The following is a 22,142-nucleotide window of genomic DNA, read 5'->3' as shown; positions in this document are numbered from 1 at the left end:
TGATTTCAAACTTCAATTTGCAGTTAGAGCCATAAATAACTGGACTTGCACTTCTACCTCTATAATCCACCAACTTGTCCAAGTAAAACAAGATATGCTTTGGAGTGTAGACTCCCAACAGGCGATATGGACTTAAAAATTTAAATATTTCATAGTATTTTTGGAATAATAATATAAATGAGGATATGAAAAGTACCTGTCGTCACACTCACCCTGGTCAAAGTTTACCAGATTTCCATAAAGAATCTGAGGATGAGATGCATGTTTGTTGTGGAAACCCTGAATGGGAGCAGCTCAACGAGAGCAGGAAATAAAAAATAAATAAATAAAAATCTGCATGCCTTTAATAGACCAGACTTCCAAGGGGCAAACATGAAGGTGTCCATAGGACACCCATGGAGCCCTCCTCTGCATGTCAGCAGAGAGGGGGAACAACGGGGGGGGGGACTTTTTGTTGCCACTGTTTTCAATCAAAGTCGACGTACCAGCTTGTTGGTGTTGGGTTCTCCTTGCTCATTCAACTTCAGTCTGAAATACTGTAGAATTAGGCTTTGAAACCAAGTCCATGTACTCTTCAAAACATTCTGGATATAATTGCGCAGTCAATTTGGCTGGCTGTTTGCTGCAGCACACTGTTCTCTCTGTGTGTATGAGCAGAGCACCTAGCACAGAGCAGGCTGAGAGGGACAAAAGAAGCAGCACGACTCACTGGAATGTTGGTGACAACAAATGTGCATATAAAGAGCGACATATTGAAGCCATCAAAATGGTAGTGCTCATCTTTATATATTGAACAATAAGTTGATATACTGATTATCGCGAGAGGCCTAGCGGGGCACTAAAATGTTTATCACTTTGTAATGCTGCTACTGCTTATCACAACACTTAAAAGATGTTATAGTATTGGCGACAGAAATGATGAAGCACTGCAGCGATTATTGTGTCCCATTCTTCCAGCAAACATGTTGGTGTGCAACATGTATGGGATCATCACTGTAGCATTTCCAGTTTCAAAATTCTCCATGCTTCCTCCATTGGGGATAGGTCGGGACTGCTGGCAGGCCAGTCAATTATCCATATACCTCCTTCAGCAGCCATGCCTTTGTAATAACTGCAGAATGTGGTTTTTCGTCTTGGAAAGTGTATCCAAACTTTTGACTGGTACTTCATATTCACAAATGAACTGAAGTTGCCTATAAAAACAGGAAATCTCATTGGTTCATAATGTCAATAATGGAAGGATATCAACTTTTTTTTTGGGGGGGGGGCGGGGCGGCGCATTTTCCACACTGTGCCAACTTTTTCTGATATGTGGTTGTATAAATGCCTGTAATTCCTCAATAATTAATGCAATATTTTTGTTCAATTTTAAAGCTCAAAATCTACACTACAATCCAGAGGTGGGATGAAGTCACTGTCAAGTCCTTCTCAAGTCATGAATCTGCAAGTCCCAAGTCAAGTCTTAAGTTAGCTTGCAAACAATTGGTGGTCATTATGACTTGAGACTTGACTTGCTGATTCATGACTTGAGAGTGACTTGATGGTGACTTCGTCTCACCTCTGCTACAAACATCTTGACTGTTTCACTTCAACTCTGTTATGGTGGTGTTCAGAGGAAAAAATACAAAAACATTTGGCGACTGTCAAACTACTTATGGACTTTACCGTTTCTATGGATATCAGAGCGATCCACAAATCAGTTCACACAGTCATTTCCTTATTCATGCAAGGCTGAAAATAATACTGGACTCAAACACCCAGTCATACAGGGAGCACAAGTAACTAGGCTTGTTAGTAGTGCCCTCACCTCGGGGTCAGCAAGTCGTTGTGAGAGCCCCACAACAAACACCAGGTTTCTCTGGACCACCCTGACACTGGCCAGATGCTTGCGGTTTTCTGTCACCTTCTGCTTCTTCTCATTCTGTTTCTGCTTCTTCTCATTTTTTATCCTTTGAATCTCTTCCTGTGACAGAGGCTTGTATACAGCAGGGTCCTCTGGATATGGCTAAAAATACAAAAACATGAATTTTAGCATTGGCACCGCAGACTTTACTTCAGAAAATTCAGGCATAAAGCTGTGTCGAAGATAATGAGTTTGGCTGAGGTAAGACCTCAACCAAGAGAAAGTACTTGACCAGAGATCCTAACGCAATTTTCAATGCCATTGAACAGTGTACAATGATCGAGTGCATCAAAAGCAGAATTCATATCAAAGAGAAGTAGTACTAAAGTGACATCTGCATCCTCCTTTCAGTTAGTGAATTTCATTCAGTACTTTGTGCTGCAGCTTGTGGTACTTCTGCTGACTGCTGTTGCCATAAATGGACTACACCAAGGAGTACGTGTCAAAATGTATTCCAGACATTTCATGACTTTGAACGGCATCCCAATAACACATCACCAGGCACAGTCCAAGCACCACTTTCAATGGATACAAACATTGTTATGGAAATGTTGATGTTCACCATCAAACCTTGCGAAATTGTTCAGACAGCAAGCTTAATGTAGGTAACACCCAAATTATATATAAAGATTAGTCAAATATTGATCAATTCACTTTCCCCCCATGGATCCACTGTCAGATCAAGAGTTTTTGTCAACACAAAGCATGCAGCCCATATGGTAAGCAGAAATTTTGACCACATTACACCCATTTTGACATCTCTTCACTGGATACCTGTCTCTGTGAGATCGTATTTTAATGTTCTGCTATTAACCTAATTAAACCGTACATACCAGCCAGGGCTCTGCAGTCGCAGGGCATAGGGCTACTTTGTGTCCCTAGTGTGAATAAAAAGTCTGCGGGCCACATTCCCTTATCGTGCACTTGTTATGTGGAATGATCTCCCTGCATCAATAAAACAGTCAGATTCTGTAGAGACTTAAGTTCAGACTTGAGACGTATTTATTTTCCCTCTCATATGGCTAGGATACTGGCATAGCATGGTACTATGCTTCCCATCCTTTTAAATTAATTTTATTAGTTAAAGGAGCGGGTCTCTGCCTCAACTTTATCTAAATTCTGGGTCTGTTAGTGAAGCTTAGGGCTAGCGGCCGGCGATCACTTTGCTCTGCTTTCCTGTTGCTTAATGCTGATGAATTTTACTTTAGGTGTAGTTTTCTGGCAGACTGATTCTGCTTTTTTCCACTGTCTGAGGTGCAGATGACATCACAAGGTCACATGTTGGGTTTAATGACGGCATAATTTCTGAAACAGATGTGGAAGGGACTCTGCCGCAGGAACAGGCCCACTGAATGGAATGATGGATGACCTCTGCCTGTGGAATGGATGCCTGCATGAACTTATCAAATTCACCTCATGTTTATGTTCTGTTTTTGTAAAACTTAGCAAAATCTTGTAACTGTGAGAATAACCTAAGCACTGGGTCACCCAATGAGTCTGGTCTGTTTGAAGTTTCTTCCTCAGTGTCATCAGAAGGAGTTTTTCCTTACCACTATCACCTGTGTGCTTACTCTGGTTAGACCTCATTTGTGTGAAGCACCTTGAGGCAGCTTTGTTGTGATTTGGTGCTATATAAACTGAAATAGAATTCAATTGTATTGCTGCTTTTGCGTATTATCCTTAAAGTGATTTTACACTTTTTGAAATGCATCAACTGTGCACAATTTAACTTTCTTTGTAAACAGAATTTGGGACTCCTCTATAAAACTTCTCGAAGTGACATGCGTTAACCAGCCACATTATTATCCTATTAAGCCAGACGTTTAAACTGCTATAACAATTATTTTGAAAACTTAACATAATTTTGTTTTATACATTTAATTTTCATATACCATTTTTTCCAGAGGTTTTAGTAGTTTGGGAGGTCTTGTCACTTATACTGCAGTGCAACTTACACACCGAAAAGTAATAAATTCATTTATTATCATCATCATGATCATTAACAACAACAATGACTATTTATATAGGACTTTACCAGAAATCAAAGCACAAAACAAAAAACTAATAATAAAGGAATAAATGGCGTTAACAAAAAGTACAATTCTGCAATGCACAAAAATCACAAATTAAAGAGCTGCTAAGATTGAAAAAAGGTGCAACATACTCTGGTGTGACTTGTGCTTCAGAAAATATAGTACCTTCTATCATAAGATTCCTATGGTCACAATTACAGCAAATCCAAACAGCTTATTACAGATACTGTGCATTAATATGTACCTACTACATCACTGAACATTCTGTGATTATGGTTTCCACCAAAACCACTGGTACCAAAAGGAAGGGAAGAAAAAAAAAACAATAGCCTATTCTACAGAATACTTCTTTGCTCATCATTCTTACCCTCTTCATCATCTTCATAGGGCAATAATCCTCCACCTGATCAAAGTCAAGGTGCCACCGTTAATTGACAGTGTACAGAATGGATGGAAAGCTCTTCAACCTGAGCTCACAGAGAGCCAAGAAAAAAAGAATCACCATCGCTTCCCTCCTTCAATTGCAGTGTGCTGACAGCAGCAGCAAGTCATCCTTTATGGGAGAAGGTCTTCAGAAAATCCTTGAAACCTTTAATGAAGCCTACACCAAGCTTGGTCTTCATTTCAACCTGAAGAAGACTGGTCCTGTATCAGCCTCCACCCAACATGGTCAATCTAAAGCTTCCTGCTGTCAGACTGCATGGTCAAGTCCTAGAAAACATGACCCACTATCCATACCTGGGCAGACACGTGTCATGTTCTTTCCTCTCTACTCTTCTCCCTGTACCCAACAGCTGCACCTCCAGCCACCAGTATGTAAAGCTCCTAAAGTTTGTGGACAATACAGCTCTTATCGGACTCATCTCTGATGGGGACGAGTTTGCCTACAGATGGGAGATCTATCACTTGGTGTACTGGTGCAAGCAGAACAACCTGGAGCACAATGCCCTGAAGACAGTGGACATGATTGTTGATGTCAGAAAGAACCCAGTCCTGGCCAGCCCCATCACCCTGTTACTCCCCAGTCACTGTCAATGTGGAGGAACTGTCTTCTGCTGGCTTCACACCAATGTTTTCAACAACAGAGACCTTCAACATGAGACAGAAGTCCTCGCTGACAAATCTGTTATCACGCCAACCCTGCTGTATGGATCCAAGACCTGCAACACTGATCGTTGCCACCTGAAGACCCTTGAGCAATTCCACAAACACTGCTTGATGAGTATTTTCCACATCAGGTGGGAAGACTACAGTGCCAACATCAGCATCCTGGCTGAAGCAAAGCTCCACAGCATGGAGTGTGTCATCATGAAGAACCAGTTTCGGTGGGTGGGTCACATCGCTCGGAACAGATGACAGCCGACTTCCCAAGCAGATCTATTCCCAGCTGATTGAAGGAAAAATTATTGAGAGGAGAGCAGAAGAGACAGTACAAGGACCTCCTGAAGAACTTCAATAACTGTTCCACTGACTAGAAGACCTGGGAAGAACGAGCAATGGACAAAGCCAGCTGGCGAGAAATGATCCACACAAAAGTGGAAGTCTTTGTAAAAATGAAGACAAACAATGTAGAGGAGAAAAGGAGAAAGAAGAGGAGAGACAGCAAGATCCTAACCAGCAGAAGCTTTCCGCAGAAACCACGTGCAGCACTGTCAGAAACAGTGCACGTCAAGACTAGGCCTGTCCAGTCATCTGTCACTGGCTCTGTCCCGTCACTTATCTCTCATTGTGATAATCCCTTGGTGGAGAAGGATTACAACAGATAAGCCACAATGGCACAAGGCCATATACAACCCCTAGCAAAAATTATGGAATCACCTACCTCGGAGGATGTTCATTCAGTTGTTTAATTTTGCAGAAAAAAAGCAGATCACAGACATGACACAAAACTAAAGTAATTTCAAATGGCAACTTTATGGCTTTAAGAAACACTATAAGAAACCAGGAAAAAAAATTGTGGCAGTCAGTAACGGTTACTTTTTTAGACCAAGCAGAGGGAAAAAATATGGAATCAATTCTGCTCGTTAGTCTGCATCTAAAAAGGAGTGATCACACCTTGGAGAGCTGTTGCACCAAGTGGACTGACATGAATCATGACTCCAACACGAGAGATGTCAATTGAAACAAAGGAGAGGATTATCAAACTCTTAAAAGAGGGTAAATCATCACACAATGTTGCAAAAGATGTTGGTTATTCACAGTCAGCTGTGTCTAAACTCTGAACCAAATACAAACATGGGAAGGTTGTTAAAGGCAAACATACTGCTAGACCAAGGAAGACAAAGCGTCAAGACAGAAAACTTAAAGCAATACGTCTCAAAAATCGAAAATGCACAACAAAACAAATGAGGAACGACTGGGAGGAAACTAGAGTCAACGTCTGTGACCTAACTGTAAGAAACTGCCTAAAGGAAATGGGATTTACATACAGAAAAGCTAAACGAAAGCCATCATTAACACCTAAACAGAAAAAAACAAGGTTACAATGGGCTAAGGAAAAGCAATGTGGACTGTGGATGACTGGATGAAAGTCATATTCAGTGATGAATCTCAAATCTGCATTGGGCAAGGTGATGATGCTGGAACTTTTGTTTGGTGCCGTTCCAATGAGATTTATAAAGATGATTGCCTGAAGAGAACATGTAAAATTCCCCAGTCATTGATGATATGGGGCTGCATGTCAGGTAAAGGCACTGGGGAGATGGCTGTCATTACATCATCAATAAATGCACAAGTTTACGTTGATATTTTGGACACTTTTCTTATCCCATCAATTGAAATGATGCTTGGGGATGATGAAATCATTTTTCAAGATGATAACGCATCTTGCCATAGAGCAAAAACTGAAAACATTCCTTGCAAAAAGACACATAGGATCAATGTCATGGCCTGCAAATAGTCTGGATCTTAATCCAATTGTAAATCTTTGGTGGAAGTTGAAGAAAATGGTCCATGACAAGGCTCCAACCTGTAAAGCTGATCTGGCAACAGCAATCAGCGAAAGTTGGAGCCAGATTGATGAAGAGTACTGTTTGTCACTCATTAAGTCCATGCCTCAGAGACTGCAAGCTGTTATAAAAGCCAGAGGTGGTGCAACAAAATACTAGTGATGTGTTGGAGCGTTCTTTTCTTTTTCATGATTCCATAATTTTTTCCTGAAAATTGAGTGATTCCATATTTTTTTCCCTCTGCTTGGGCTAAAAAAGTAACAGTTACTGACTGCCCCAATTTTTTTTCCTGATTTCTTATAGTGTTTCTTAAAGCCAGAAAGTTGCCATGTCTGTGATCTGCTTTTTTTCTACAAAATTAAACAACTGAATGAACATCCTCCGAGGCCAGTGATTCCATAATTTTTGCCAGGGGTTGTATAGTCCAGTCATTTTATGGCTTGACCCAGAACAAATTGCAACAGAAATGATTTTTGGTGGCATTTGAACCGCAAAACTGTTTTATAAAACATACTAAAAGTCTAAAAAGATTAAAAAAAAAAAAAAAAAATCGGGAACACTCCCAAAATCCAAGATGGCCACCCAAAAACATGCAAAAATTTGTTTTCTCCCAAATAACTCAAAAAATATCAATATTTAAGCACATAAATGTATTGATGTTAAATATAAACTTGGATATTGTGGACATTTTGACACCAAAATTAAGTCTATCTATAACGGTTCTTGAGATACAGTCTATTTGTAGTTTTACATACACTCAAGGACAGCAATTTGGTTTGTGTCCTATTACGTTAAAAATACTGCAGTTAAGGCCCAGAAATGTATTGAAGCTGAATATAAACTTGTGTATTGTTGACATTTTAGCACCAAAAGAATGGCTGTAGCTCTTACAGTTTTTGAGATACAGTACATAAGCCATCTACACTTGGCTAAAAATGGTGAAATTGTTATGTTGAAACCAAGTAACTGTTCTGAAATGTTCATTTAAAGAATGCAATAATAATATTCTTAGTGCTTGTCAGCTGCACTAACTTTTTTAATGACAGATGTAATCACACACTAATTTTACAGTAAAACCAATGAAGCATGATAATAAAAGTTCAGGTGAAATCAGTATTGTGTACATCATGACACTTGAAATTTTACTTGTTCAAATTTCAGTCTCATCATCCTGGTTATTACTGAGTTGGCCTGCATTTGTACACCCTGTACCTCTGCAGTTGCCACACGCTGCTGAGCAATCTAAGTTAAGTTTGCAACATGTACATCGCAATGTACTACAGTCAGTACTGCAGTTACATCTCACAGCATGCAGAAGAGAATCTGGTGCTGCTTGCAAGTCAGTCATGACTGGGACAACCTGACTATCAGAAACTTTCCATCCCCATTCTTGCAATGGCATGTTGTCACCTTCATCTTCACCTTTCCATTCCTGAACTTGCAAGTAAACTCTCAGACTATGAAACTTGGCAGCTTCCGAAGTGGGTGGCAAACACTGTGGCTGCACATGAGTTGTCTTTGTTGCAACCTTATCACAAAAGCGCCTGTGAGAATTGAGGCTTTCTCCAGGTTGTCCACACAGCAGTGGTGTCACCAGTGTGCCCTGGTTGTGCATTGACATCCACTCTATTATACATAATACACTCAAAAAAATATATAAACGCAACACTTTTGGTATTGCTCCCATTTTGTATGAGATGAACTCAAATATCTAAAACGTTTTCCACATACACAATATCACCATTTCCCTCAAATATTGTTCACAAACCAGTCTAAATCTGTGATAGTGAGCACTACTCCTTTGCTGAGAAAATCCATCCCACCTCACAGGTGTGCCATATCAAGATGCTGATTAGACACCATGATTAGTGCACAGGTGTGCCTTAGACTGCCCACAATAAAAGGCCACTCTGAAAGGTGCAGTTTTATCACAGCACAATGCCACAGATGTCGCAAGATTTGAGGGAGCGTGCAATTGGCATGCTGACAGCAGGAATGTCAACCAGAGCTGCTGCTCGTGTATTGAATGTTCATTTCTCTACCATAAGCCGTCTCCAAAGGCGTTTCAGAGAATTTGGCAGTACATCCAACCAGCCGCACAACCGCAGACCACGTGTAACCACACCAGCCCAGGACCTCCACATCCAGCATGTTCACCTCCAAGATCGTCTGAGACCAGCCACTCGGACAGCTGCTGAAACAATCGGTTTGCATAACCAAAGAATTTCTGCACAAACTGTCAGAAACCGTCTCAGGGAAGCTCATCTGCATGCTTGTCGTCCTCATCGGGGTCTCGACCTGACTCCAGTTCGTCGTTGTAACCGACTTGAGTGGGCAAATGCTCACATTCGCTGGCATTTGGCACGTTGGAGAGGTGTTCTCTTCACGGATGAATCCCGGTTCACACTGTTCAGGGCAGATGGCAGACAGCGTGTGTGGCATCGTGTGGGTGAGCGGTTTTCTGATGTCAATGTTGTGGATCGAGTGGCCCATGGTGGCGGTGGGGTTATGGTATGGGCAGGCGTCTGTTATGGACGAAGAACACAGGTGCATTTTATTGATGGCATTTTGAATGCACAGAGATACCGTGACGAGATCCTGAGGCCCATTGTTGTGCCACACAGCCAAGAACATCACCTCATGTTGCAGCAGCATAATGCACGGCCCATGTTGCAAGGATCTGTACACAATTCTTGGAAGCTGAAAATGTCCCAGTTCTTGCATGGCCGGCATACTCACCGGACATGTCACCCATTGAGCATGTTTGGGATGCTCTGGACCGGCGTATACGACAGCGTGTACCAGTTCCTGCCAATATCCAGCAACTTCGCACAGCCATTGAAGAGAAGTGGACCAACATTCCACAGGCCACAAATGACAACCTGATCAACTCTATGGGAAGGAGATGTGTTGCACTGCATGAGGCAAATGGTGGTCACACCAGATACTGACTGGTATCCCCCCCCAATAAAACTGCACCTTTCTGAGTGGCCTTTTATTGTGGGCAGTCTAAGGCACACCTGTGCACTAATCATGGTGTCTAATCAGCATCTTGATATGGCACACCTGTGAGGTAGGATGGATTATCTCAGCAAAGGAGAAGTGCTCACTATCACATATTTAGGCTGGTTTGTGAACAATATTTGAGGGAAATTGTGATATTGTGTATGTGGAAAACGTTTTAGATATTTGAGTTCATCTCATACAAAATGGGAGCAAAACCAAAAGTGTTGTGTTTATATTTTTGTTGAGTGTATATGAGTAACTTCTCTATTCATATTCCAGTGAAATATTGACTCAAGATTATTACCTTCTTTAGATGAACATTTCAGAAATGGTACTTAGTTTTCTACATAATGCTCAATTTCATCAATTTTTGTCGAGTGTAGATGTAGTTTTCAACATAATGCTCAATTTCATCAATTTTTGTCGAGTGTAGATGTATTTTTATACCATATCTCAAAAACCGTAATAGCTACAGCTATTTTTTTTTGGTGCCAAAAAGTCCACAATGCACAAGTTTATATTCAACTTCAATGTATTTATGGGCCTTAACTGCAATATTTTTAATGTAATAGGACACAAACCAAATTGCCATCCTTGAGTTTATGTAAACTACATATAAGTTGTATCTCAAGAACTGTTACAGATAGAGACCTAATTTTGGTGTCAAAATGTCCACAATACCCAGGTTTATATTTAACATCAATACATTTATGTCCTTAAATATTGATATTTCTTTAGTTATTTTGGAAAAACTAAATTTTTGCATGTTTTCGGACAGCCATCTTGGATTTTGGGAGTGTTCCCGATTTTTTATCTTTCTAGACTTTTAGTATGTTTATAAAACAGTTTCAGGGTTCAAATGTCACCAAAATCATTTCTGTTGCAATCTGTTCCGGGTTGACCCCTTTTTTTTAATAAAATGACTGGAATAATAGTCATACATCTCATCACGCGCACAAAAGTAATGCATTTTGAAAACCTTTTCAAGTAAAAAGCAAACATGTGCAAGGGCACATATAGATCCTATTCAGGATTTAAGCTGAGAACAAGACTAAATTTTTTAACCCATGTCAGATGTCATGACATCAAACTCTGCATTTAGCAACAGGGAAACAGATACATTGGCACCAAAGACCTGTATGGCCCTACATTTTTCACACATAAAAATGAACAGCAACTTCTAGAGAATCAGGCCAATAAGCAGAATGAATAGTTATTTTCAATTTATTTTTATTTATATAGCGCCAAATCACAACAGAGTTGCCTCAAAGCGCTTCACAAAGGTAAGGTCTAACCTTACCAACCCCCAGAGCAACAGTCGTAAGGAAAAACTCCCTCTGAGGAAGAAACCTCAAGCAGACCAGACTCAAAGGGGTGACTCTCTGCTTGGGCCATGCTACAAACATAAATTACAGAACAATTCACAGAACAATTCATGGATGAATATACAAGTTGAGGCTGCGGCCCGCTCCAATTACTAATAAATGAATTAAAAGAGTAAAAAGCGTAAAACAAAACTGTACCAGTATGCTAGCCATATGAAAGGGAAAATAAGTGTGTCTTAAGTCTGGACTTGAAAGTCTCCACAGAATCTGACTTTTATTGATGCAGGGAGATCATTCCACAGAACAGGGGCACGATAAGAGAAAGCTCTGTGACCCACAGACTTCTTATTCACCTTAGGGACACAAAGTAGTCCTGCACCCTGAGAACGTAAAGCCCAGGCCGGTACGTAAGGTTTAATTAGGTCAGCTAAGTAGGGAGGTGCCAGTCCATGAATACTTTTATAGGTAAGCAGCAGAACCTTAAAATCTGATCTCACTGGGACAGGAAGCCAGTGAAGGGATGCCAAAATGGGTTTCCCATGCAACAACAAGAAATACACTCAAAACCCGGATCAATCTCCTCAGCCACACAGCACCACCATCACTCCGAACACCACCGTATTTCATCCTTCCTGATCGCCAGAGGTGGTGCATACAGCAATGGATGACAGTGCTATGTGACTAAAAAGATTAAACACTTATTTCCATTGTGGTCCATTTAAAAATCAAATGAAAAAATAGAAGTAATAATAAAATAAAACTGATAATAATAATAGTGTGTATATGATGACAAGAACTAAAAGGAAATGAAAGGATTGAGTTCTTCCTCTAAAAACTGTTGAGGTCTAAGGTTGTAAAAACATTCTGGACTCGCACGCCATAGCAACTCATTATAGAAGCTTTGCATAATAAACACTACCCAATCTAGAGCCTGTGGATCCTCACAGGCAACACGTTAGACACATTTGTACTTTGTTATTTAATGTCTACAGCTGCAGCACGAGCACAGTCCTCATAAACTCTTGCTGCTTAAAGTCTCCACATTTAAAATGTCTTTTAAATTTGTCTTCTTTTTTCATATCTATTTCAATTTCAATTTCTTTTCATTTGTATAGCGCCAAATCACAACAGAGTTGCCTCAAAGCGCTTCACACAGGTAAGGTCTAACCTTACCAACCCCCAGAGCAACAGTGGTAAGGAAAAACTCCCTCTGAGGAAGAAACCTCAAGCAGACCAGACTCAAACGGGTGACCCTCTGCTTGGGTTATGCTACAAAACATAAATTACAGAACAATTCACATAAAAATTCACGGACGAATATACAAGAAATGCAATTGGCACACAGGACAGGAGGATCGCCAACATGAACAACTCCCATCTCTGGATGGAGCTGCACCTTAAACAGAGAGAAAAAACAGAATCAGGCATCAGAAAGACAAGAAATACTGTATAATTTGTCAGCATTAAACAACAAGAAAAACAGAGAAATACTAAGGTGATCGCCGGCCACTAGCCCTAAACTTCACTAAAAGATCCAGAATTTAGGTAAAGTTGAGGCCGCGGCCCGCTCCAATTACTAATAAAATGAATTAAAAGAGTAAAAAGCGTAAAACAAAACTGTACCTGTATGGTAGCCATATGAAAGGGAAAATAAGTGCGTCTTAAGTCTGGACTTGAAAGTCTCCACAGAATCTGACTGTTTTATTGACGCAGGGAGATCATTCCACAGAATAGGGGCACGATAAGAGAAAGCTCTGTGACCCGCAGACTTCTTATTCACCCTAGGGACACAAAGTAGTCCTGCACCCTGAGAACGTAAAGCCAGGGCCGGTACGTAAGGTTTAATTAGGTCAGCTAGGTAGGAGGGTGCCAGTCCATGAATAATTTTATAGGTTAGTAGCAGAACCTTAAAATCTGATCTTACTGGGACAGGAAGCCATTGAAGGGATGCCAAAATGGGTGTAATGTGGTCGAACTTTCTGCTTCGTGTCAAAAGTCTGGCTGCAGCATTTTGAACCAATTGGAGACCCCTAATGCTAGACTGCGGTAAACCAGAAAATAGAACATTGCAGTAGTCCAATCTAGAAGAGATAAATGCATGGATCAGGGTCTCAGCATCAGACATAGATAGGACGGGACGAATCATCACTATATTTCGCAGGTGGAAGAAAGCAGTCCTAGTAATATTTCTAATGTGGAGGCCAAAGGACAACAAAGGATCAAAAATGACCCCAAAGTTCCTCACTTTGTCAGTGTGATGTATGACACACCAGTAGGGGCTGAGCATTAACTGGTCAAATTGATGCCGATGTCTCACTGGACCAAGAACCATCATTTCGGTCTTATCAGAGTTTAAAAGTAGGAAGTTTGTAGACATCCAACTTCTCACTGCTGCAAGGCAATCTTCTAAGGATTTTATGTGAACGAGATTACCAGCAGTTATTGGCATGTATAACTGAGTATCACCTGCATAGCAGTAAAAGGTAACCCCAAAACGCCGCAATATGTGCCCAAGGGGTGCTATATAAAGGGAGAAAAGTAGGGGGCCTAAGACAGACCCCTGTGAAACCCCAAATTTCATGTCACTAAGGTTAGAGGTAGTGTTACTGTACAAAACACAGTGAGAACGACTGGTCAAGTATGACGTCAGCCATGCAAGGGCACTCCCAGTAATCCCAAAATGATTTTCCAGCCTATCATGTAGAATATGATGATCCACTGGCCGATAGTTTGTCAATACACTAGGGTCAAGATGAGGTTTCTTAAGTAATGGTTTAATCACTGCAGATCTGAAACATTTAGGAACAGATCTAAAAGTTAAAGAAAGATTAATTAGTTATAAGATTTAATCCATCTTATTTCCCATCCTTACAGCTGAACAGGCCACATTTTCAACATAAAAAAGTCAGGGGGAGGTGATGGTCTAGTGGTTAAATGATCAAGCTTTGTGCTTGAGACCAGAGGATCTTCGGTTAAAATCCCAGCCGGAACGGAAAAATCACTAAGGGCCCTTGGGCAAGGTCCTTAATCCTCTAGTTGGTCCCAGTGTGTAGTGAGCGCCTGGTATGGCAGCACCCTCATATCGCGGTGAATGTGAGGCATTAACTGTAAAGCGCTTTGAGCGTCTGATGCAGATGGAAAAAAGCACTATATAAATGCAGTCCATTTGCCAATTCATGGCTGGCAAACATCTGCAGCAGCACCCGTGCACATGTTGTGCACACCAAATAACATCTTGACAATTCCAAATGTCTCATTGCTGGTTAGCTTCAGAGGCCGCATAATCTAGAGTTAACAGCTGAGATGCCCAACAACAGACCAAGTGGACACCAGGCAGGTGTACCATGAATGCATGTCAGGAGGATTCAGACGTATAGAGACGCCAAGCTGCTATAGTAACGTATAATAACAAGCAGAGGTAACTGGCTTTGCCTGGGTGAGGAGTAAATAAGGCAACAATTATTAAGCATCACATTTGTGTTCCTTGATTCTTGAATTTGTCTAGCCACAGTCAATAAGCCAGTAAGGCATGGGTTAAAGCAATAAATTTTCATCCGACTGAAATTTTTTCCTGGCAAAAATCAATGCCAAGCAGTTCCCTAAAATGTGGCGTAGTGGGGGCACGCACTCTTTTTTCCTCAATAAATACAATAAACACATTATACAGTATAAAAATATATTCTAAATAGCCTCTAAGGAGAGAGAGACAAAGCATAAATGCAAAACCTGAACATAAAGGTACATAAAAGGGTGGTGGGGGCAGGGTGTAGTCTTGATTCTGGGGGATCTGGGGGTGCCCCCAGAACATTTTTAAAAGGCCAAGTCAAATTTTGTGTATTCTGGTGAATTTTAATGGGTATGAAGCCCTCTGAAACAATGAAAACTCACTTCAAACTGTTAAGTAAAAACAGTATTGATTGTGGGGGTCTGGGGGATCTCCCCCAGAAATGTTTTAAAAGAGCAAGTCAAATTTTGTATATTCTGGTGAATTTTAATGGGTATGAAGCCCTCTGAAACAAAGAACATTCACTTTAAAAGGAGGGGGGGGGGTCTGGGGATCCCCCCCAGAAATTTTTAAAAAGATCAAGTCAAATTTTTTATATTCTAGTGAATTTTAATGGGTATGAAGCCCTCTGAAACAAAGAAAACTCACTTTGAACTGTCAAGTAAAAATTCTTTGTTTTCTGTAATATTTTGATCGGTTCTAATCCGGTGAATGCACCAAATGGGTGCTGTGTCACTGATGGTACAGTCAATAAAATACAAAATTAGGGCCTAAAGCAACTGACAGTGTTGTTCTGCTGTGCACAAAGTAACACTGTCACCAGTTTTGAAAACACATGCGCACTGAGAAAGTAAAAACTGGCTTATTCACATTTAATCGGTAAAATGCTCTCACTCGTAAAACAAACTAGGGCTGCAACTAACGATTATTTTAGCAATCGTTTATTTTTTCGATTAATCTTTTTTTTTTTTTACTTACATTTGAGTTTTGCCATTATTTCTTTAGCGAGTTATTAAAAGGCCTTTGTCACATAACATCAATAACGTAATGTGAATTTCTCCACTGTGAGATCAATAAAGTCTTATCTTATCAACGTTTGACCTCGTAACAAAGTTATGATGTTGTTTTGCACATACATACATCACCGACATACCACAAAGAGATTTCCATCAGGTTTCACTCAATTATGAGCATTTTTAAATGCCTACAGCAGCTATCTCAACCACTGACAACATATTACAGCAAGAGTCCACAAAAGTATTTTAAAGGCCTGACTAAAGTGTAATATGTGCTCTTTAATAAGATATTTTCATGAAAAAAGACAAATGTGCAGTTTACTGCATTTTATTTTTTTTCTTGTGTAAAAACACAGCTTAGATGTGGTTTGACCAAAACAAATTGTCATTAAACTTAAAACAGGGATGAAGTGGAGGTGTAAGAGTCACTAGGTGTTCACAGGAAACAGCTATTTATTTGGGCATTTTTCCCAATATGGGCACTAATGGTGAAATTTAGTGTCCAGGCCACTTTCTTTGCAAATAATCCTACAGAGTAAGTTTTTTTACCCATTAAACTATAGGTGTGTGTCCTTTCTACTTGGAAATAAAGTATCATTGGTATATTTCCTTTTATGCATCATTTTTGGGGTAAAAAAAAAAAGAGGATTTGGGGCCATTCTGAGGGTGTCCCAAATCTGGGTGACAATATACAAACTCAGTTTGGCAAGGATTTCAATTTGCTTTGGCTGGAAATTGCATAATCATCAAAAGAAACTCAGATAATAATCCTAAGCAAAAAAAAAAAAAAATCATAGGTGGTGGTTTTCTGTGAAAAAACACTGAAAAAAGGGGTGTCCACAGAAACCCACTCAACTCCATAACCATCACTACACAGGCACCCCCTGTAGGCAGGAGTTGAAACCAAAGGATGAAGTCCATGACAAAACTACCTTTGTGTAACCCCAAAGCTGCCATGTGCAGTTTGTTGAGAATGGCCTCATGATTTTCTCAAAATTTCTCAAGATTTCAGCATCCTACGGTGAGTATACTTTTTAAACGCCAAACCGTTATCTTCTTTAAAATCCAGGGTAACAGCAGGATATATTTTCAATCATGTTTGTAATAATACTTGTGCAAGACCCTCCATGGTATGGTAGGAACCACCAAGAGCTACTGCACTGGCGCATGGAAAATTCCATTTTCCTGAAAATCACTCAACTCCATAACCTCAACTCCGTTACCATTATTAGTTATGGAGTTGAGTAAAATGGTAATGGAGCTGAAATTTCCTGATTAAATGTCCTAAAAACCTGGACAGGTAATTTTTTGTGACTAAGGTCCATATTATTGTTAAAATGGGAGGAAATACTACAGAAATTATTAGGGCAGGTGGAACAGAAATAACATAACCCTCGGGTTTCTTTGCTTTGGTAATGGAGTTGAGTAATTTGTTAAAGTTGAAATTTCCATCCATATCAAAAGTCAAAAACCTGGACAGGTTTTTTTGTGGCTAAGGCCAATATTATTGTTAAAATAGGAGAAAATATCATGGAAATTTATTAGGGCAGGCAGAACAGAAATAACATACTTCAGGTTTCCTTGCTTTGGTAATGGAGTTGAGTCATTTGGTAACGGAGTTGAAATTTCCATATCAAAAGTCATAAAAACCTGGACAGGTAATTTTTTTGTGGCTATGGTCCATATCATTTCAAAAGGAGAAAATATCACAGAAATTTATTAGGGCAGGTTGAACAGAAATAACTTATTCTTAAGGTTTCCTTGTAGAAGACAGAGTCGAGAAAGCTGTGGACCAAACTGTATGCAGCCAGGCCAGCAAAGACTGCATGTACCGGTCTTGTGCAGTCTGCAAAGCCAAGGAAGTAACTTTTCTGCACCCAGAGGAGACAACTGAATCAAACACTGCTTCACAGGTGTGGTGGTGGGAGTGGAGACTTGTGCATGGTACGCACAAGGACAAAACTGGTTCTACCAAGAAAACATCAAGATGGGTTAAAGACAAAGTGAATGGCACAAAGGAGGAGCTAAAAAAGGAAAATAGTAAGAAACTTGTGAAGCTTCAATACTGAGAGGCAGTATCTAACATGTCATACTAAGAAAAGTGAAATGGCCATTGAAGAGTTGTGGCTGCTCATTGATTTTGCCGAGAACTGGACAACCAAGAGCTTCAGACAAATCCAAAATCCAGCACATTTTGGTGCTTCAAACTCACAGGTGACCTTGCACACAGGAGTAGCATATGTTGGTGGTGAAGACATTGAGCCCATTTCCTTCTGCAGTTTAAGTGACAGAGATAAAACACCTACAGCAATCTGGTGTCACCTGATTCCTGTCCTCAGATTCCTGAAAGCTAGGTACCCACAGGCCGACAAACTCCACTTTATGAGTGACAGACCAGTGACCCAATATCAAGGGAAAGCCAATTTTCACCTAATGGCCAATATCCCATTCCAAATGGGATTTACCAAGGTTTGGTGGAATTTCAGTGAAGCTGGCCATGGCAAGGGAGCGGCAGATGGTATTGGGGCTACAGTTAAACGCCTAGCAGATAACACTGTCTTATCAAGAACAGACCTGAACAGTGCAACCAGCATGTACGATGCATTAAGGGACAAGACCAAAGTGCATCTCTTCTTAATACCAGCTGAAGCGAACATGGAAGTCCAAGTGAACAGCATTCCAACTATCAATGGTATCATGAAAGTCCATCAAGTCTATACTGACACACAAGGCCTGGTCAAATACCGCCACATCAGCTGCTACTGCACTAAGGACAATTTCTGCGATTGCTTCTCCACCAAAAGTCAAGATGTACACAAGGCCGATGTCGTTTATGTTGACCGCGTGGATCAAGTCTTCCATGTCTCAGGACAAAACGATGACCCTGCCCAACAAGATGATTTTGAGGTAAGATGGTTTTCATCCCATTCAGCCTTTAGAAAATAACAATAATGAGATATTTAGTTAAAAATGCCAACTACTGACTTTTGAACCCCTCGTCATTTCTAATTTTCAGCAAGCCACAGTTGCCAATGTCGAAGACGACAGGTCTCATAATGAGATGTCAAATAGCCAAGGTAGCAGTTCTCCAACTGTCGGAGATCACGTTGAGGTAAGACTCATTCCGTTTCTTCATTTTGATGTCACTTTTGAACAGTGTGTCTCAGTTATGTGTGGTCATCAAACCAAGTGATTGTGAAACCTTCTTTTTCAGCAAAACGACCCAGCCAATGATATGCCAAGCCAAAATGGATTTTTGCCCAGCTGTTATGCTATTGCACAATGTGGTGCAAAGTTCTATGTGGGCATGGTGATGGCCACAGATGGAGATCGACACAATGTGAAATACATGAAACAGAGAGGTAAGTACATTGGCACATTGGGTGAATGGTTCTACAAGCATGCTCGACTTCCACTCCTACCAGGGTCATTGCATGGGTTGGATCCCAGCCAAGGCATATACTTGTACAAATATATGTAGAGAATACAGAGAGTCTGTCAGATGAGACTAGAAACAGTGCTCCCTTGTCCCAAAGTGTGTATGCCAGGGCAAGCAAAAGATCCCATGCAGGCAGGTGGACTGTAGCCTGCAGTAGACTCCACTATACCTCTGGCAAAAATTCAAAAGGGTTACGACACCATAATGATTATGATGATGTGAAAATTGGCTCTTCAACAATGAAACCTAGCAAAACATGACTTCTCTATTTTTTGTTCACTTTTAGGTGCTTGCTTTGAGTGGCTGGATCAGATGTCATGGCAACAAAATGAAGACCTCGTGGAGAAACTTGATGTTCCACAGTTAGATCGACATGGGCACACCATCTTTTCACAGGAAGACATGGCCATGATTAGGAAATACCATGTGGTGTGACTTTGCTAGTTCTAGGTTATACAGTGTAGGAGTTCTTGTGCTAATCATTAGTAGATGGTATATTGAACGATGAAATACACAATTCATTTGTTGTTTGTTTATTTATTATATTTTTCTGACGCATTGTACGGCTGATCTCGTTAATATTTTCTGTCAAGACTGACTTGCAGATTATTTTGTGACAATCTATGCATACGTGTCTGTTTTCTCGTTTCAGAAGCAGTAGATCTCAATGCTGACTGCTGTTTGATCGTCATGATTAAATACATTTATGATAACAGACTGCTGATCCATTCTTTGATTGTTTTTGATACTTTTATTGTTCATTTTTAGATTTTAAAAGTTTGATTGTTCAAGAGTCTGGTACAACTGTTAGCACAGGTTTAGTTTGTGACATTTGAATAAAGCTGTTAAATATATTCTATGAGTCAGCTTGAGTTGCTCTATTTTTCAACTCCATTACCTTATTTCAACTCCATAACCGATTTCTTAACTCCGTTACGGTTTCAGCAAAAATTTCTCAGAAACTAGACAAATTGGTCAAATACAAACTTTATTTTGTCAGTTTCAATCACCCTATTCAGAGTCACTGACTATGGTGAAATTTAACTCAGTTTCAAAACCAGGAGAGAGCCTAACTTGAAAAAGTAACGGAGCTGAGTGGTTACGAGGACATGGTGAATTTAAAATGCCCTGCCCCAAAAATTCTGCCTTGATTTAAGCTCTGCCCCATTGTTTTTTGTGCACCTTAGGGGCAACCCTATCCCTGATAAAAAAAAAAGAACCAGGAACAAACAGCTTTTATTTTTCAGAATATTGACATCCAAAAAGTGCCCGTATTGAGAAAAATGCCCATTTCCATATTTATTTATTCATGTTCATCGTTAGTTGGTCTCACCTTTTCTGTTTTGTTTTATCAGGTTCTTTTTGTCTGTTTCTCTAAAGTTGTATTGTAGCATTATTATTATTAGTATTACATTTGTTGTTGTTGGTATTATTATTATTAATATATAAAATTAAAAAATACAATTCGTAATACATTTGACTGTTACGACGACAAATGCTGAGCCATTAATTATACAGAAATGCACACAAACTGTGCTGAGATGCGAACAGCTTAATGCTATCTTTAACACTGAAAATGCCATAGACATGCTAACGCATTAGCATCGGTCCCTTTTTAAGTTATAAAATACATCTATCAACAGTTTCAGAAGAAAATAACATGTTGGTTTAACATAAAAAAAGTAAATATTACTCACAGACATATGCTCTTTAGGGTTTAGCTGGGTAAAATTAAGATAAAGCAAAATAAAACATCGAAGCAGTGATTCGGATCAGCGCTTCATTGGTTCAAAGCAAAGCCACACTCCGCTATACTTGGGGAAGGTCTGCCAATGTTCCCACGAAGACAGGGAGGAGAAGAACAGTGACTCATGGCAAGCAGTAAAAACAATGGAGAGGAGTGAAAATTCACACAGTCCCTTCCTCCGCAGTCCACGATGACATTGCTGCTGCTTTGATTAGCGTAGAATGGGATGTTGCTTTGACAGTGAGAGTATCATATTTTGGCCCCAAAACACACGATACCACGTGCGCACGCATATGTGTGGTTAAATTTTCCAAATGACGGAAATCCGTCGTGTTGACGGAGAACTTTAACCCATGCAGTAAGGACAGACATTGTTTTGCATTTTTTTGCTGGCTTTGAAATCTAATTTAAGGGAGTGCTGCTCTCGTTACTCTCGGTCCCCACTATGCTGAGCACCCGGACGTACCTGCAGACATTCGTAAGAAACAGAGGGGCTACAGGGGCGGGCGGACAAAGCGGAGGAGGACTTATATTCCGTCTGTGGTCATGGGGAATGTAAGATCTCTCCGCAACAAGACCGAGGAGCTAGCAGCGCTAAGCCGTTTCCAGAGGCTGTATAAGGGCTGCAGTCTCATGTGCTTCATGGAGACGTGGTTGGATGAACATGTACCGGACTCTTTAATCAACATGGACAGCTTCACACTCATTCGCGTGGACAGGACGCTGGCGGAGAGCGGAAAAAAGAGAGGCAGGGGGCTCGCCGTTTATGTGAATGAGAGATGGTGCAGCGCAGCTCATATTCATGTCAAAGACCAGATCTGCTCCTCGGAATTCTAGCTACTCACGGTGAGCATGAGGCCGTACTATCTCCCACGGGAGTTTGGAAGTGTGAATGCGCTCTGCACGTATATTCCTCCCTCTGAGAACGCTGCTGCCTGTGAGCGGATTCACAGCACAGTCACGTGGCTGCAGACGCAACATCCCCGCGCGCTCCTCCTCATCACCGGGAACTTTAATCATGCCTCCCTCTCCACCACCCCCCCCCCCCGCGTTCACCCAGTACGTTTACGTGTAAAACCAGGGACAATAAAATACTGGACCTCTTTTACGCCAATGTGGAGGACGCTTACACCTCCACCCTCGCTGGGACGCTCTGATCACAATCTCATCTATCTGCTCCCCCAATACAGACCCAGGGTGAGAAGAGAGCCAGTGCAGAA

The 22,142-nt window shown here is 40.6% G+C and overlaps 1 protein-coding gene across 1 annotated transcript in view; it reads right to left on the bottom strand.

Moving 5' to 3' along the window:
- The window catches only part of cnot4a (CCR4-NOT transcription complex, subunit 4a), a 69,435-nt gene that overhangs the window by 26,941 nt on the left and 20,352 nt on the right, over positions 1–22,142 (bottom strand). The window contains 1 exon segment of the mRNA XM_034176138.1: positions 1,808–2,005. Within this exon segment, the coding sequence (XP_034032029.1) occupies positions 1,808–2,005 (198 nt within the window).

The sequence above is a fragment of the Thalassophryne amazonica genome, chromosome 8 (assembly GCF_902500255.1).
Source record: "Thalassophryne amazonica chromosome 8, fThaAma1.1, whole genome shotgun sequence".
NCBI classification, from domain to species: domain Eukaryota; kingdom Metazoa; phylum Chordata; class Actinopteri; order Batrachoidiformes; family Batrachoididae; genus Thalassophryne; species Thalassophryne amazonica.
The sequence above is the reverse complement of the archived record's forward strand: the minus strand, read 5'-3'. Positions and strand labels throughout refer to the sequence as shown.